The sequence below is a fragment of the Podarcis erhardii genome, assembly GCF_964252035.2.
Source record: "Podarcis erhardii genome assembly, chromosome: 16".
Lineage (NCBI taxonomy): Eukaryota > Metazoa > Chordata > Lepidosauria > Squamata > Lacertidae > Podarcis > Podarcis erhardii.
The window spans coordinates 17451135-17469275 of NC_138514.1; the positions used below are offsets into that span (position 1 = coordinate 17451135).

At 40.9% G+C, this 18141-nt stretch overlaps 1 protein-coding gene across 2 annotated transcripts in view; it reads right to left on the minus strand.

Annotated features, from left to right (window-relative positions):
• The window catches only part of SIK2 (salt inducible kinase 2), an 80753-nt gene that overhangs the window by 31583 nt on the left and 31029 nt on the right, over positions 1 to 18141 (minus strand). For both annotated transcript variants that reach the window (XM_081843090.1, XM_081843089.1), the window contains exon 4: positions 6075 to 6236. In XM_081843090.1, coding sequence (XP_081699216.1) covers positions 6075 to 6236 — 162 coding nt within the window. The remainder of the gene's footprint in view (positions 1 to 6074; positions 6237 to 18141) is intronic.

Below are 18141 nucleotides of genomic sequence, written 5' to 3' on the forward strand. Positions count from 1 at the left end.
ACAATGCGGGTGGGGTCTGGATTCCTGTTTTCCTACCCCCTTCTTGTCACTCTTCTCTGGGTACTCCAAGTTCTGCTCAGCATGGGGTCTCTGCCATGCCATGAAAACTCTCAGCAGGAAGTTGCAACTGCGTTAACTACTACCAGCCCACCTATATGCATTGCAGATCCATTCCCAAGAAGCGACTGAAGTTACCCTGACCATGAGAGCCTTAAAAGGAACTAAAATATAACCTGCATAGTAAGAACAGCTTCAAGGGCAGAACTCACACCTCAAGAGCAAACACAGAGGTGAACAATTAAGCAGCTTGGTGAAGAGAACACAATGGAGAGAATGCAAGAGCCCATTCGTGCCCTTGTAACATTTTAATGTCACCTGCAAAGCTGGCATGATAGCGGAAACGAAGGATCTTAAGGGTGCCAATGTGAACCAGTGTAGTATTCTTGGTTTAAAAGCCTCCAGGAGACAAGTCAGTGTATGTTTCCAGTTCTCTCAACACTTTATTCCATCAAATACTGCTGTCAAAAGTATAACATACAACGTTTGCATAATGTTTGTAACGCAAGATTTGTACAGCATGACTTTATGCACACTTGCTATTAGCATAGTAAGGTGCACAGACTATTACTTCATAATGGTCTCTCTAAAAGAGCTGCTCTTACTACTTTTCCATGGAGCACAGAGGCACACAAGCTAGGTTTCCAACTGTGTCATTGCAAAGAATCACACCTCAGACTAACAAGCCTCATATATTCTTGAGCATAATTGTTCACTTGTGAAGTTCCAGAAACTTTGAAGCAAAACTCAGAGAGAGTTTGGTAATAGAGATGTTTGTTTAGTCTTATCTCCCAACTGCATAGTTCTAAGCCAAGGAATGCAAGTGCCATGTGGCATTGGTCAGCAGACAGCATGACTGGATAAATGCTGCAGTTGTACATGCATCATAGAGACCTTGGTCCAGTGGTGAACATGCTGCATTATGCTGGAGAGCGAGCTCCCAGTTTACCTTGCATGACCTGTGCTACTAGAAGCAGCTTGACATGGACTCCTAGTGTGATACGGACAAACTCTGCCTCCCTATTTCATTCAAAGGTAGGGGCCTTCAGATGGCCCTAATCACACACCTCAGGGTCCAACGTGTCCAACACTGGAAACAATATACAAATGAGGAACTGATTTCCAAGCAGTTCTGCACCTGCACCTCAAATATAGGAATACAGACCTAACCAACTGTCCGCTTAAAAACAGCCATTTAAAAAACCATTCCAAGAGTACAGTACACATCACTATTTTCAAATTTGATATGTCAGAAGAAAAATGCCAGTGGTGCAAGAAAAATAATCTGATTTTGCTGCTCTTTGACCAGATAAGCAGATAGTGGCCTGGTGTGCATGTAATGCTAGACCAAAGTTTAGCATTACAAGAATGAGCCACACACAGTGAACCTCAGGCTTGTCTCCTCCTTGGGCATGGTTGCCTAGAGGAGACTGGAAGGTTTTGCTTACAGGTTTTTGCCTGCTCACACAGTCAGTGCCAAGCAAGAGTGGTTTTTGCTTCACTATTTTTCCAGGGTATGTAATTGCTTGTTTTACTTTGGATGGTGACTGCTGAGATTATGTGTTATAAATTTTGTGGCCCACCTAGAGCCTTAAGTTTGAGTTATTTAAGAATGTTAGATATAGATAAATCCAACGCAAAACCTAAGAGGCATTGAACAAAATGCATTTTAAAGCCTTAAAAGAAGTGGGTGGCTGAAGGGGCAATATGCTAAATATTCACACACATAATGGCTGCTTTAAGGATGGCTATAATAAAAAGGGATGTCAAGAAAGGAAGAAGAGCCACAGAATTAATTGCAAAAGGGATCTTATGAAGTCGCTAATAGAATAGAAATAAATTAAATACTTGCTGAGGGCTGTAAAGGTATTGATCTTTTTAATGGCAGGGGACTGGCTAATTTACTTTGAGGTCCTTCCCAGCCGTGAAGTGATAATCTTCTAGTAACGAAGAAACTTGTTCTCCTTTTATTTGAACACTGCTGGGAAACCCAGATGGCTGTTCATGTCACATTTCCCCATTCATTCTATCTTCCCTCACCCTAGAAGCTGGAGAATTAATCTATGATAACTAATGCCCTCTGCTAGTCAGTCAGTTTCTACCACCGTCTTTGTTGTGAACTTTTCAAAAATCCACCCTAGCAAACCTTGAAAAGAGATGAAGCAAATTCTTCCCACCTTGCTTCCTATGCAGGTGTAAAGACCCTTTCCCCACAATTCTCAAATCTGTGATACTGAGCTGAGATTTAAAAAACAACAGCACAGAGACAGACAGGCAAACAACAATATTTCCATATGAATTAAAGCTTTTTAAAAAGCATCTTACTTGGGAAATTTCCAAACCAGATTATGCAATACTTTTGATAAGGTAAAATTACAGAGCCTTGTACAACCAGGGAACACCTGTTGGGCAATACTGCATGTCAAATTCACCCACCCACCAGTTTTCTGTGATGTTTATTATTTAATACTAATGTACGAGATATAGCAATCCAGAGCAAAGGGCTCCAGAGCAAAAGAAGCTCCCTTCCCCTACAGTTTGAAGAATTTGAAAACTCTTTTGTCTAAAAAGAGCAGATGAGTTTTAAAGGGGAGTAATTTTAAGAAATTGGGTTTGTTTGCTAGCAGAAGGCATCTCTCCTCAGCTTCAGGAGGGAGATGTGTGGATCTTTTGTTATTTGGTAATGTGAGCAAGGCAGTAATTGCAAAGAGAGGTGCTGATAAAAGGAAAGGAATGAGTGAGAGGCATAAACCTGACCCACTGCAGGAACTGAATACTGATCACTGATCACCCAGTTCTGACGTCAATGCATGTTACACAGTCCACCAGCAGAAAAGGCTGCTGTGAGCCCTTTCAAAATAACAGTCTCCCGTCCCCGCTTTCCTTCAAATGACCTAACTGCATTCAAATCATGGAGTCCTCTCTTCTGCACAGCATCACGCTGATGCCCAAACTGCTTTGCTGGATTTAACCCTCCTGGCCTTTAAAGAGGCTAATGTGGACTTTAAGGAGTGGGTCGAGAACACGCAAGATAGCAGCATCTCTGCCAGCTCTGAAGTGCTGCAATTACAATGTCAAGCCCAGACGGTTGCTTCCTTTTACAAAGAGGCCCCACTGAAACACAATTCTGTGTCATCACTTTCACAGCACCTGGACTGCGCCTAACAGTCTTCACAAGCCCCTCAAAAGCTAACCAGGAGGACAAATATTTTCTCAGAATAGCCAACAGAACTGTTTTCTCCCAAGAAGTCGGAGAGAAAAATTGCCAGGCTTGCACCAAACCATGCCCCTCTCCATAGGAAAATTCACATAGAGTCCATGCAACCGTTTATCAATAACAATGACAATGACAACAACAACAATAATACCCCACACATCTGGCTGGGTTGCCCCGGTCACTCTGGGTGGCTTCCAACACATATATATTAGAACTTGCTTGGATCAGTCATCCAAACCACCCATCCTAGCATTAACAGAATTTTAGCAAACTATTCAGAAATCTGGGTAAGAACCAGGAGTGTAAAATTCACCACAGAGATTATCATTGCAGGAAGTGGCTACATGACCCAACGTCATACGTTACCATATGGTAAACTGTCACATTTAAAGTATTTAAAAATAAGGTCAGTATTAATTTGGTTAATTAAAGGAAGTACAGAGATCTTCAAGCAGCAAGACAGAAACAGTATCACAGACAGTCATTTGAATTTCAAAAGGGAGTGCCCAAAGCCATTGAAAAATACATAGCTCATATACTGAGCAAAAATAGTATGAAATGATGTAGTGATTGACGATGGCTAAAGCAGTTTTAAAAAGAGACAAATTCCTGGGGGGTATAGGCAGGTCAATGAAAACTGAAAAGGATAGCCGAGTCGAGCCTACACTTTCAGAGGCAATGTTCCTGTGATTACTAGTAGTTGGGGAATTAATATGGGAGGGCTAGAGCCTTCATATCTTTGATGTGATCTTTCAGGAATCATCTGGCTAGTCAGCTGGTTTAGATGGGCACTTGTTCTGATCCCAGGACTTATTTGAAATATAATTTAGATTTCAATGCAGTATAGTGAATTTCATGCTGGATTAAAGATAGGAGCTACACAGAATCAAATCCTTGCTCTGCTACCTTGGATAAGTTACTGCCAGCCCAACTTACCTCCCAATATCACTGTGAAAATAAAATGTGTGTAGGTGAGGAGGAAGCAAGGCTATGTGTGGCTGTCATGCATTTCTTGGGAAAAGGGCAGAATAAAAATGTAGTATGTCAAGAACCCATGGAGTGGAAACTCAGCACAAACTTTGAGCCTTTAGGTCACAGTGTCCAAATATTTCAATTTTAGTGTTCATTTTTACAGTGCTGAAATCGTCATAGAGGATACAGACTCTGACAAGTGCCAGAATTCCAAAGAACATGGGTTGCAACAGAACAAACAAACAAACAAACAAAAAAAATCACCCATTCTCACAGAGGTATGAGAAACCAAGACACTCGATTACCACATGCAGATGTCCTAGACTGCCAGATCCATCTTTAAAAGGGGACAATGGAGCAGCCCAAATTGATAAATAAAATGCTGTTGCTGCTGCCACACAACAGCATATGAAGGATTCTTGTCATGGTATGAAAAACACAAGTTCATCCATGCAAACAAGTTACACACAGATCTTTTGCTGTGTAGTTTTTCTGTCCTTCAACCCTTTATTTGCTGCCCTAAGAGGATCCCCATTTTTCTTAGCACAGCAAACTACATAGTGTGAGGAACTGAACACTTCCCCATTTCCCAACTTCCCGTTTAAAATGTGTCTATTGGAGATGTTTTAAGTGAAAAAAATTAGAAAAAAATATAGTTCGCAGGCTTTTTTATATGCAAGTGGTCCATTTGTTATAGGGGCAAACTACTACTTCTCTGCCTTCCCTGCAAAAGAAAATCTCATTCCAATATCCTCTTAATATCCTGTTTTTTTTCATGCATTAAAGCCAGTGCTTTATGGTCCACTGAATTTCACTAATTTCAATAGAAGGAGTAAGTCTTCTGTAATACCCATCAAGCCAGGCTTGGGTAGGGTATGTGTGTTGTGTGGGGGTTGGATTCACTGCAGCACAATTGCATGGGCTATTGCAGTCTTCCCCAACCAGGTGCCCTCCAGAAGGTTTGGAGCACAATGCCCACCAGCCCCAGCTACCACATCTGGAGGGCACCAGGTTGGGAAAGGCCGGCCTCTTGTATCTTTCCCTCCTGTATGAAGTGCTACTGTTTGATACCAGCACTGTATTCTTTCAGAGTGATTTTTAATTTCATGGGGATTTGTTTTTAACAAGCTAACTTTACTGCCAACTTTTTTTCCTTGGTGCAGCTGCTCTTCTTTCTCTGTCATCTATCCCTACGTAAGAAAATGGTAAGAAGCCTTAAACAGTCATTATTCCCTCCTCCTTGAAGCTAACACCATCTGGAGAACTTGCCAGACATCTTTTATTCCAAGAACTCAACTGCTCTATAGAACTCTCAGCAGCTTAAAAATGAGTGTCCCTCATTTTTGAAATTCTGGTCTGGCAATCCAAGGATCCTTAGTATTATACTGAGGCAAAAGAAAATTATCTATTGCAAAGAACATCTGCTGTGTCTAAATTTGTAATTAAAATTAAATCAAGCATGCTAAAATAATCCAGAGAGTTTCCATTTTGAGCTTTTTTATACTCAAGAATTATTTGATTAAATTTGATTGTAACCAGCACATCTGGCAATGCTAACAAGTTGTCATGACACTACAAAAATTCATAAAACCCTACAAAATTACTGCCATTTTCCCCCAAGAAAGAAATACAAGCAGCAGCTATTTTTAGTAAGAACTTAGTGTCAAAAGCCTACACCACCCATAATGCAAAGGGGGCATATCAGGAAATCCTCTCTGTCTTTCCACTTTCTCTAGGGCTGCTATAGGAAGTTTGCCAAAGTCACTTGGAGGAAAGAGGAATGTATTCGCCAGGCACTAGGACAAAAGGAAAAAAAGTATTGAGGTACCTGCTATTTTAATATTCATGTTGTTATCAAGCAGGAGGTTTTCAGCTTTGAGGTCACGATGCACAATCTTACGGCTGTGACAGTATTCAACAGCGGAGAGAATCTGCCAGAATTTACGCCTGGCCTCCGACTCACTCAGACGGCCATGGTTAGCAAGGTAATCTGTAGAAAGAAATATGGGATTCAATGAGTTAATCACATTGAAAAAATCATCTTCAGGCTCTCCAACATGCACCACAGGTAGACATCAGAGATAGTATGTTATGCTCTCCCCAAGTTCACTAGCAAACTGCATTGTGATAGTTGCCCATTATGTGAGGTTAACTTTTCTGCTCCAAAGTTTAGTCACTAGGAGAAAGCCTTGCACATTCTTGTTTTGACAAGAACAAAAAACAGTAACCTCCTCATCCACCAGAGACTGGATGTTTCACTCTTCCTTCATAGTACATTCTGTCCTGACTGTTTACTAGAGTAACCAGAGGTGATGTCTTTGCTTGGGGCTTGCCTTGAGTTTCCTATATGTGGCACAAAGACGCGAAACAGAGCAGGTAAAGAGAGGGGAAGTAGACTGAACTACTCATTTCCTCACAAAAACGGAAAGCAAAAAAATACAGCCTTATAGGTTCCAAGAAAAATAATAAAGACAGCAATCTGGTATGTTTTCTTTCTAGTTAAGGATTCTGAAGTAAAGGACATCTGTAATGGTGCAAACCATTTCCAGGAGTCAGTATTTCCGAGGCATTTGGGTGACCCTCCACTCTCCTTTGATTTACACTGCTATAGAGTGGGACTTTTTATTTAGTTTGCAAGTACAGTAATAAGTAAATGTTAACATAAATTTATGGTGGCAGCACAGTAACGGGGAGCAGTAAATTGTATAAAGGCCAGTTGACCAAGCCAAAAGCATGAACATTAAGGATGTATCTTAACTGGAAAAATGATATCCACATAAAAAGGAAGCCCCGAAGAAGGGTTTTGCGCATGAAACATGGCTGAGGACAGTGTTCTTCCTGTCAAGTGCAGAAAAGAGAACCCCATTCAACACATGCTGTGTGCTCTCACTGCAACATGAAGACAGATGCATCTCTCCCTATCCCCTTTCAGAAAGGAAATGGTAACGTGCTACTTTCAGAACCAAATGTCTTGCTTCTTAAAGGAGGAGTTGGCAATGCAAAGTCTGTGGCTGTACTAGGCCCAGAAAAGTTTTCTCCCCAAAATTATTCTCCTTGTCCATCACCCTGTCTCCCGACCCCAGCCCCAACCACACATTCCATCCTGGCAAACTGACATATAAAACACAGTTGCAAAGAATCAGGAAGTAGACTGTCAAGAACCTGGAATATGGCACTGATTTGTTGATTAGGTGGCTTATTATGAGAAGTGTTTTTTGGCCTTTTAAAAAAAAAAAAAGTAGGGACACATATTAATGGACTATAGATTCACAGTTTTGGACCAGTTATTTGCAGGATGGCTGCATCCATCTTAACCTGCCTGGACCTTGAGGTTGGCCTCAGATGCCCTGCCATCAAGAACTCTTAGGTTTGTGAGACAAGGGTAAAAGAGACTTCTTGGCAGAATTCTCTTTCTCGATTGTGAATGACTCCTACTCTATTGGTTTATAAACTGAGCTTGTTTTTTTTTTTAATCACATTTCTTTTTAATATGTGGTAGTTGGTATTGTTTTAACTGCCTCTGTTTTCAGGTTATAAAGTTTTAGTTTTATATTGCAGTTTTATTGAAATGGTGCAGTATGTTTTTGATGCAAGCTACCTTGGGAGAGTTTTGCTCTGAAAGGAAGCACATACACATTATTGAAACAAACAAACAAACCTGCTCAATAGATCTGGACGTGACAGATACAGATTAAAGCATATAGTAATACAACATTCTTGTATGTAATTTCCTTAGAGAAGGGGAGAACTTACCTATGTGAACTGTATTAATCAATAGTAATAAACAACTACTGATCAAAACTGATTTCACCCAAGTGCACCTTTTATGGAAGTAATGCTGACCATCTACTCTACTGTGGATATGTAATATGCTCTGCATAGATAAATTTTTCAAGACAGAACATGAAATATTTCATTTACACCTCTTACATCCCCAAATGGTATCATCAACAACATACTTAGCAGGACAAGTGAATTGGAAGAAGACAAAAATGAGAAGTAACCAAGTCAGTTTGCTAACAGACCAGCCAATACATTCACTACGATAACAGTTATGCCTTTATTTAGCCACTACAGCAAATTTGGTCATGGAGCAGAAAACATCTTCGTTCCTTGCAATAAGTACACATACTTATAGGTTGCAAGGAAAATAGCAAAATAATAAAGATAGCAATGTAGTATATTTTAATTCCAATTTCTGTATTCTGAAATAAAGGGCATATTTCTGTTCAAGCAGGGCTTGATGTCTACATCTACTTATGTATGTTTGACTGCTAAACAACTTATGCATGTTTAATTACTTTATTTCCCCTTTGCATTACTATGACAAAACTCTTTTAGATCTGTCATATACTCCAATGCAGCAATGCACACTTTGAAAAATTCTGAAACAAAACAGCCAACCTCATGCTATGCTAGTGTAATTCACTAAAGCTCCAATTTACCACCCAAGTCAGCAACACTTCACTTGCAACAAATCTTTTAAACTTTATTTTTCTGAAAGGTATCCAGCTGCAATTTTCAATCCCATGTTAGATAGCTGCCTACCTGTATGGAGAGACAGATGGAAACTATCCTTAGTGTTCTTAATGCTGGGGCTGTAACAAGTTGCCATTATTATTTATTAATATTTGACTTATTAGTTGCTTAGTACAAAAAAGGCTCTAAGCGATTTACAAAAGTCAAAAGGGTGCAACATAAAACAACACATTTCCATAAAACCATTCTAATAACCCATAAACAGACCCATAAACAAACAAAAAAACTACAGCAGCAAAAACATTCCCATCAAAGGAATAATCAGCCAGCTTGACATACACAGTCTAATGAAGACCTAACAAAACATTAATCATTATGTCCTTTCTTTGGGTGGCAAAGTTGAAGCCAGCTGGCTGGTTCCACTAAGAAAAGCATACTATATACAGTGGTGCCCCGCAAGACGAACGCCTCGCAAGACGGAAAACCCGCTAGACGAAAGGGTTTTCCGTTTTGGAGGCGCTTCGCAAAACAAATTTCCCTATGGGCTTGCTTCGCAAGACGAAAATGTCTTGCGAGTTCCTGCGGGGTTTTTTCCTCCCCCCCCCCTTTTCCTAAGCCCTAAGCCGCTTATCAGCTGATCCGCTGATAAGCCGCTTATCAGCTGATCCGCTAAAAGCCGCTAAACCGCTAATAGCGCTAATCCGCTAAGCTGTCAATCGGCTTGCTTCGCAAGACGAAAAAACCGCTATACGAAGAGCCTCACGGAACGGATTAATTTCGTCTTGCGAGGCACCACTGTAGAAAGATAATGTCTAGGGTGACTGATCAAGAGAGTTGTTCTGACCTTTGTGGGATATCAAATAGAACCCTCCAAGTGCAGAAGCACTATATGTGATTTTTTTTTTTAAGCTTCAAATGTGATAAAAAGCACAACAAGCTAGAATTTAGCCATACTCTAGCCATATCAAAATCTATGCAAATATAAAAATCAAATGAAAATGTCTTTCTTATTCAGATGACAGACCTAAATCATTCTGCATTACATTTTGCCTGTTACTCTCAACGAGCTCAAGAGCGTAAGGTGCACCCAGTCCAGCATCGTGTTCCCACAGTGGCCAATCAGATACCTATACTCACATGCTGGATGCACTCAAATTCATGTTCTCCAGCAACTGGTATTCAGAGGCATACGGCCTCTGATAGAGGGTAATGCATGCCCATCATGACTAATAGCCATTGACAGTCTTTCCTCCACAAAACTAGAACTTTGCTTCAGAATGAGAACAGAAATCATGCGGCGGTAGCACGGTGGCAGCGGGAGGCCCCATTAGCTAAAGTGGTGCTTTAGGTTAAGAACAGTTTCAGGTTAAGAACAGACCTCTGGAACGAATTAAGTTCTTAACCTGAGGTACCACTGTACTTCTTTTTCTCTGCCCTGAATCTCCCACCATGCAGCTTCTTCGGATGACCCTGGGTTCTAGTACTGTATTATGAGAGAGGGTGTTAGCTGTTCTTGCTTTTCCATTCACCCGCAAGTGATGAATGAAGCCTTAACAATTACTAACTGATGACTGAAATACTTTTAAGATGCTACAGATAGATAATGGACAAGGGCTGCAATCCACACTTTGCTGGAGGGGAAATTTAGCAGCAAAGAAAAACAGCATTCTACATCTTGCAACTTGCACAATGAAACTTAATACACAGGGAGTAGGAACAAATATTTTCCTCCAGCAATATTTCAAATTCAAAAAAAGTCAAATAACAAATCTAATTTACAGTAAGCTAAGCTGTCTGTTTATGGTACAGAACAGAGTTGGCAAAGAACCTCAAGGAAAAAACTCTGAAATCTGCTTGCTATAGAATAATTGCACTGGACTTTACTGCATCTATCCCAGAGCAGGTTGCTATAAATTAGGAGGAAACAGAGAGTCCATTATATGTTGCTTGAAAATAAATTATCTTTACTGAACATGTGGTCATTCTTCTAACCTGTTATCAGCATACACAAAAGCAGAATTCTGATCTTTCAGCATAAATCCCAAGAGTATTTTTCTGGTGGACATTTAGATTTCTCATAAGCATATATTTAGTAATAAGAATAACCACAACTACACTAGATTGGAATCTCACTAGAGAAAATCTATCAGGGATTTCCCTGAATGTCAGACTTTCAGTATTCCTCTTTACAAAGTGTTTCTCAAGCCAAAGCAGCCCTTTGCTCACAGTACCTTTACTCTGTTGGTCCTGAAGGCAGGGTATGCAGAGAGTGGTTGCCTTCCAGTAACAACAGGCCAATTAATTCATTTGAACTTTTTACAGCAACGCAAACATTCTCCCCCTGCCCCATCTTTCTCATGTTTACTGCATTCCCATGTCATTCCCCATCACAGTCCTTCCTTGCACATTTTTGCAGATAAATATGCATATTTATTCAAGTGGAACACACTGAGTTGTATGCAGTGTTAGTCATACTCAGGGAATAGACCCATTGAAATGAAAGGACATGATTCAGATCCACTCATTTCAATGGGTCTACCCCGAGTAAAATGTCATTGGCAACAACCCTAACATAATATTTCATCCAAGTATCAGCCACAGTAGTGGATTTTTAGAAAAATAACATCTACATCAAAAAGGGTTCAGCTTCAGTAACAAATAATATTTCAATAGATTACAAGAGATGTGGATCCCCATTTAGAACCCCATTAGTATAAGCACTTAATGAATAAGACAGTTTCCACCATCGTCTTGACATGTTAGAATACAATATACATTACAATAATCAATCCAGAAGATGGGGATGTGTTTATGGTGCATGTGCATGAGGGAGGGAGACTTGGGTAACAATTACGTAAGAAGATTTTATAAACATCTTAAAATTAGGGCAGTTCTAAGAGGCTGCAGTGAGAACTCTCAGTGTCAGCGCCCATTCAAAAACAACATTAGTCTTAAAGAAGGAGTGGGGGAGAAGAGAAGGGATGAAATGCTGAAAGCACAAGATATCCCACAGGGCATTAGTTTTTTAAAACGTCTGTTCATCAGTTTACTGTTAATGTGATGGACTGGAAGAAAATGGTATCTACAGATGTTCCCCCATGCTTAGCGCTCAGTATTTAAGGTGAAATGATAATGCCATGGCGTTTTGCAGGTTATCAAAAAGGCAGCTCCCTGGCAATCTAAAAGGGCTGGCAATCTGGAAGTTCAACATAGGAGAGACAATATATCAAGGGGTGGTTAATGGAGGTGAGTGTAAACAAGGGAAGGATGCATGCCATTTGGTTACATGTATTTAGCAGGGGCTCAGGACAACCCCCAACGGCATCCCAGGAAAGGTGGGTCATAGACAATGGCAGATATACACTTGGACCCAAGAGCAGAGAGAGAGGAGGGTCAAGGCCACAGGGGGCTGTAAGTATGTATGAGGAGTTTGTGCCAGAAGCGTTAGCAAGCCAGCATTCAGATTGAGGGAGGGGTGTCACATGGTTTGATTGACAAGAGAAATTATTTTGGCGGTAGAGCTCTGGATAGGGCTGAGACATGACAAGTGAAGGGCAAAGAGAAGGCTGCAGTTGACCAGGTGGAATATGAATGAAGTGTGAGCCAGAGTTTTCCCTGAGGCGGAAGAAGAGGAAAGGGCAGTAGTAGTTTTGGAAGGCTCTGCAGAGGGAAGCAACACAACGTAACAGACTGGATATGGAGAACAAAAAAGAGAGGGGATTTAAAGGAAGGAACCAAGGGTTTCTGCTTGGTCAACAGGGTAGATGGTGACTACTGCAAGTGCATGAGAAAAGGAAGGCTTCAAAAGAACATATATGTGTTGGACATATATGCCCAATTATTCTCTAAACAGAGTGGCTGTATTACAGACACTAAACGGATGCAAAACCTATGAATCCCACTGAATTGAGCTGAACTTCCAACCCGATAAATATGCTGTATGTGTGACCATACACAAAGTGCTGTCTTCCCCCATTATATAGATATTATTGATAGAGCCACCCTTATTTATGCTCCTGTGGGTAGAAGGGACTGAAGCCACTCTGACATAAAACACACACAGCAAGTGAAAACACTGACCTGGCTTCCATGTCACACTAAAACCACAGTTTAAAGCAAACAATGGTTTACACTATAAAAGTGCTGGTTTAATGTGATGTGAGATGCTGGTAAGTTACATTAGTCGTACAAGAAACAGTATCACATATACTGAAAAAGAAAAGTGGATTGTGGGCTAGTCCTTTTGAAGTGGGGTATCTAGTTGTGTTATGCAAGTTGCTCACCTGTTTTGCCAACCACAAGTATAAAGCTTATACATCTTTCAAATACCTAAAGTTTCCTTAATGAATCATCTTAACCGACTTTCTCTTAATAATAGGACCTACACAATAAATTACAACTAAAAGTATTCTACTTGTAGAGTGTAATTTCAAAGCAAAACCAAGGCCAACATGTGCAGCATTATGCTGAATAAATTGTTTGCATCGCCATGAACACATCTCAAGCTTTGCAGCAATAATTTGCTGACTACTTCAGAAAGTTTCCTTAATTCTCTCTCTGCTCACTCTGTAAGACACAACAAAGAGCTTTGTCAACAGCACTACTCATCGCTGCCTTCAGCTTTCAACAACTGAAAGAAAATTCATTTGTTGTTTCTTTCAAACAACTTCAAGTTCTTATTTTCTTTGCAACGAGGTGTTATTTTGCAAAGTGTAAAGACAAATTACCTAAGTCAACCTATGTGGTGGCAGGCACTAAATCCTGCTTTTTCCCAAGAAATAACATACACAGAGAGCACACATACGCACCAGCCATGTGACACATCTTTGCTAAATAACCATTGCCTACTCCGATATCCTGTGCAGATTTTTTTTTTAAGGGAGCAAAGGTGTGGTTGGGTAGCAGCTTCTTGTATTCCTGGTTCAGCACTTCAGCAATAACCTAGAAGTGAAGGAAGCATTGCTCTAAGGAGCAGGTTCTCCTGAGGTCAAGGTTCTCTGCAGAGGCTTAGACCTAGTACAAGCCTGCAATGCTCAAACCAATTGCTTCCCCACCCCACCCCCTCGTCATAAGAACAGGCAGAGAACCAAGGTCAAGCAGAGTGAAAAAAAACGCATGCATGTGTATGTATATACACACAGAAAGACAAAGATCTCCTTTAGGGGTTTTAAGCAACAACTAATAAACACACAGGAGCACAGGAATCTGCCTTATCCAGTCAGACCATCAGTCCATCTACCTCAGGATTGTCTACTACACTGACAGGCAGCAGCACTCCTGGGTTTCAGACAAGGGTCTCTCTCACCCATCCCTGCAGATGCCAGGGACTTGAACCTGAGGTCTTTTGCATGCAAAACAGATGCTCCATCACAGCTCTTCCCCAATTGAAATATCTGAAAAGATTAATCTGCAGCAGACCAAAGGTTGTTTTTCAAGAAGATTAAAAAGGAAATAAATCTGTGTTTCAACTACAGATTAGTATACCTATGACTGGAATACCCAAAATGGGCATACTATTTTCACACGTTAGTAAACAAGTGGGACGTGGGTGGCACTGTGGTCTAAACCACTGAGCCTTGCTAGGTCCCAGCTCCTGCCAACCTAGTAGTTCAAAAGCACGCCAAGAAGTACAAGTAGATAAATAGGTATCGCTGTGGCAGGAAGGTAAACGGCGTTTCCGTGTGCTGCTCTGGTTTCGATGTTCGGTTGCACCCGAAGCGGCTTAGTCATGCTGGCCACATGACCCGGAAAAACTGTCTGCAGACAAACGCCGGCTCCCTCGGCCTGTAAAGCAAGATGAGCGCTACAACCCCAGAGTCGTCTGCGACTGGACTTAATTGTCAGGGGTCCTCTACCTTTACCTTTTAGTAAACAAATATTTCTTTCACTGAGAAGGAGCCAGGAAGTTACGGTAACTACATTAGCTTTATTGATGTACTATTTCTGATTAGCATTTTAAAAAACCCACGAACTGTTGCTTAATACCAATCTACAACAGTGGACAGAGAAGATAAATAAAACATCACACTCTATACACCTCTCCATCATTGATGCTCATATTGTATATTAACAGAGAAGCTTATTGCTTGTGTTTTGCTTATTTGTACAGATTGCCAGAAATATTTTATTGAACTGACATGATCAGAGAGCCTTCTACAAAGAGGAAGCAAGTCAGGGGTCCTTCATTGATGAAGTCTATGCAACAAACTCCTAGCATTATGGTACAGGTTGTGATGATTAACATAATGGTGACTTGAATTAATTTGAATTAATGATGTTTATCTATATACACAGTGAAGTACACTTTGAATTTAACAAGGTGTTTTTTTAATGCTAATTATTTAAAATAGCCTTTGAAAGCATTTTGGAAAAATATATCTGCCACATACTTTGGGAATAGAAATTCTCTTTTCCTTTTAAAATATACTTAATTAACTAGACATGGGTATTCTAGCTTGAAAAATACACTTTTATAAGCAGTATTGTATAAACACAGGGCTCTGATACTAATACCAAGATAGGAATTTCCCTGCACAAAAGCTCAGATGAATTCACACAAAAAGCATTTGCTTTTAATGTAAATGAAGGGAGATGATGTAATGATGGCTGCAAGCCCTGCTTCTGTTTGTAATAATCTCATCGTAAGATCTGATTAATGGTTTTACTTACAGATTTTAGTCAAACAGGTTATGTAATTGCAGTGGGCCAAACAGAGCTGGCCTAGAAAATTTAATTTCTCAATAGCGACAGGTTTGGGAAGCCTCAAACTAAGCAGGGCAATTTTGACAGGATTAGTTCATTGACATGCTGTCAGAAAAGCATCTTTCCTTGCACCCTCACATTTTTTGCTTATTGTGTCCTTTTCCATTCACCAGATGAGCTATGAAGACCAGACAATTTATCAGACACAAACTTTGAATTAGGGGATGCGAAAGATAGGAAATGTCCATTTTCCCACCAAGCAAATGTCTAAGTGTTGCATCTGTACTTTTTCACCAAAAATATCAATTTTGACTCGATTAGATGAACCTCAGCTCTGCAAATTCCTCTTCTTGATTCCACCAACTCCCCCTGCCAATGTTTACTTCCTTGCCTATACCCCAGGCAGTGAAAACATTGCCAAGTTAGGGAAGAAAGAACGTCTTTGAAAGAGGATCCACTGCTAGGCCACTATCTGCCTCTCTCTACAATGCGAGCACCCTGGCCGTGCTGTAGACTGAAGCTTCCAATAAGTACATATGGCAGTTCAAACAGTAATGCTAGGGCCATTTCTACATTTTCCATACAGGCAGCTGTGTTAGTCTGTAGCAATAAAAACAACACAGTCTTGTGACACCTTAAAAGTTAACAATTTTTATTACAGCCTAAGCTTTCCTGGGCTAGAACCTATGCAACAAAATTGTTAGTCTTTAAGGTGCCACAATACACTGTTGTATTTTCTATACCTGTGATGAAGCACTCAGGCCTGCTGTTTGTGGCTTCTTGGCCCTGAAAGCGCTTGAAATATGTAGTGTGTAGCAGGGATGTCACAGCTAGTATTCAGAGTGCCTTCGCACAGCTTAAGCTTGTGCATCAGCTGGAGAAGCCAGGTCAAGTCAGGTCATTATTAGGCATGACATGAGCCTCTTGGTTCCAGCAGTTCCTGGTATGATTTGGCAGCCAGAGATGCAGGAGGAAGGAGCCGAGTTCCTCCCCTTGTGTCTATAGATGTCGGAGGAGGAAGCATATCTGCCAGCTCTCTCCCCCGCCCCTTCTGCCAAGCACAGAGACTCACTGGGGGGGTGCTGAACAGGAGGTGGCAAGAGCTGGGGGCAGAGGGGCATCAAGAACCAGCTGCCATGTTCAGGTGACATTGGAAGCACACACCCAGAGCAAGTGTGTATGCTTGCAAGTAGCAGACTCACAGGCATAGCTGTCAACCTTCCCTTTTTTTTTGCGGGAAATTCCCTTATTCCAGCGCCGTTTCCCGCTGCTATCCCGCATTGTTAGATATCTCGTAGACTGTCCCCGGGACAGGTGAGGCTGCTGATCCCTTATTTTCTAATCTGAAAGTTGACAGCTATGCTCATAGGAAAGGAGAGTCCTGCATGCTGGGTGGGGAGTGTCAACTGTCAGGGTATCTCCATAGCTTCCATTCAGTTATGAAACTCTTGCCTTGCTCATGTATCTTGGAATCTTGATTTCTGGACCTTGTACTTGCTGCTGCGGAGCCTGTACAAATATATTTTCCTTACTTTCAACCGAAATATTTTTGCCTGCCTGGAATGTGTCCTTGCATTCTGATGATGCCTCCTGCTTGTCCGAATGGAGCAAAGAGAGGCACATGTTAACGTACTGTACAAAGGTAAAATGTATGTAAATTGCTGTGTCCACTTTTGCCCCTACTGACATGGGGCTCCCAGAAGAGAATGTAGCCCTTGAGCTGAAAAAGGTTTTCCATTGGTGTGCTACATGATTACATAGACAATGTTAAATGGCTGTCTTTTCCCACCTGGACCAGCCCACTCTTTGAGTTTGTCATCTTCCTCCACATGCTGCTGAACTGGCCAGGATGCAGGACCAGCACTTTTGCTGTAGTGTTAGAAACTCATATATATATAAGCTAGGCACCAAATGGCTCCTTAAAACAGGGCGACAGTTGCCAAACAAATTTCTAGTTGCCATTTTGGGGCCAGACAACTTTTTGGTTCCTGAAATTATTTCTGATTGTGCAGATAAAATATCAGGGGTAGAATTCTACAGAATGTCTTGTTAGTGTGAAAACATTCAAGATCCAAGGATCCCAAGCATATGCCTCCTGGCTCCAGGGCATCTTCATTTGGTCACAAGTGGCCATTAGCCAAGTGCAAAATGTGCCTGGCGCCTGGTCAAATTTTGTACACTGCCCACAGGTTGTGGAATTCTCTTCCACCAGGAGTCTAATTAGTCACCTTATTATTGGTATTCAGATAAGCTTTTAAGACCTTTTTACTCCACTGCAATTCATTAGTTTCCCTTGTCTTTTATGTCATGACTCTGTCCTGCGAAATTCTGTTCCAGTTCTCATTTTATCCTTTATGTTTTATTATTGCAGACTGCTTTTATTGGCATTGTGAGCTGCCTTGTAGGTCTTTGGGCCAAAAGGCAGAGTTGAAATATTTTAAAAGGAAATAAATACTGGGGACACTAAAGAGCCAGATAAACAGGCTGATGTTTGACATTCCAACTTTACATCATGTTCCTGTATCAGAATTGTTCTGTTTCGGGCTATGGTTCCTGCCTAAAATCATCAATATACATTTATTTAGCATCTATAATGCATTAGATGCTACACCAGAAACAGAAACATTAAAATACAGACAGGGACAAAGGCAGAACTATAGGTTAGGCTGTGATGAAGGCATAGCAAAGATTGCTGCTGAAGGAGGTTGCAAGGC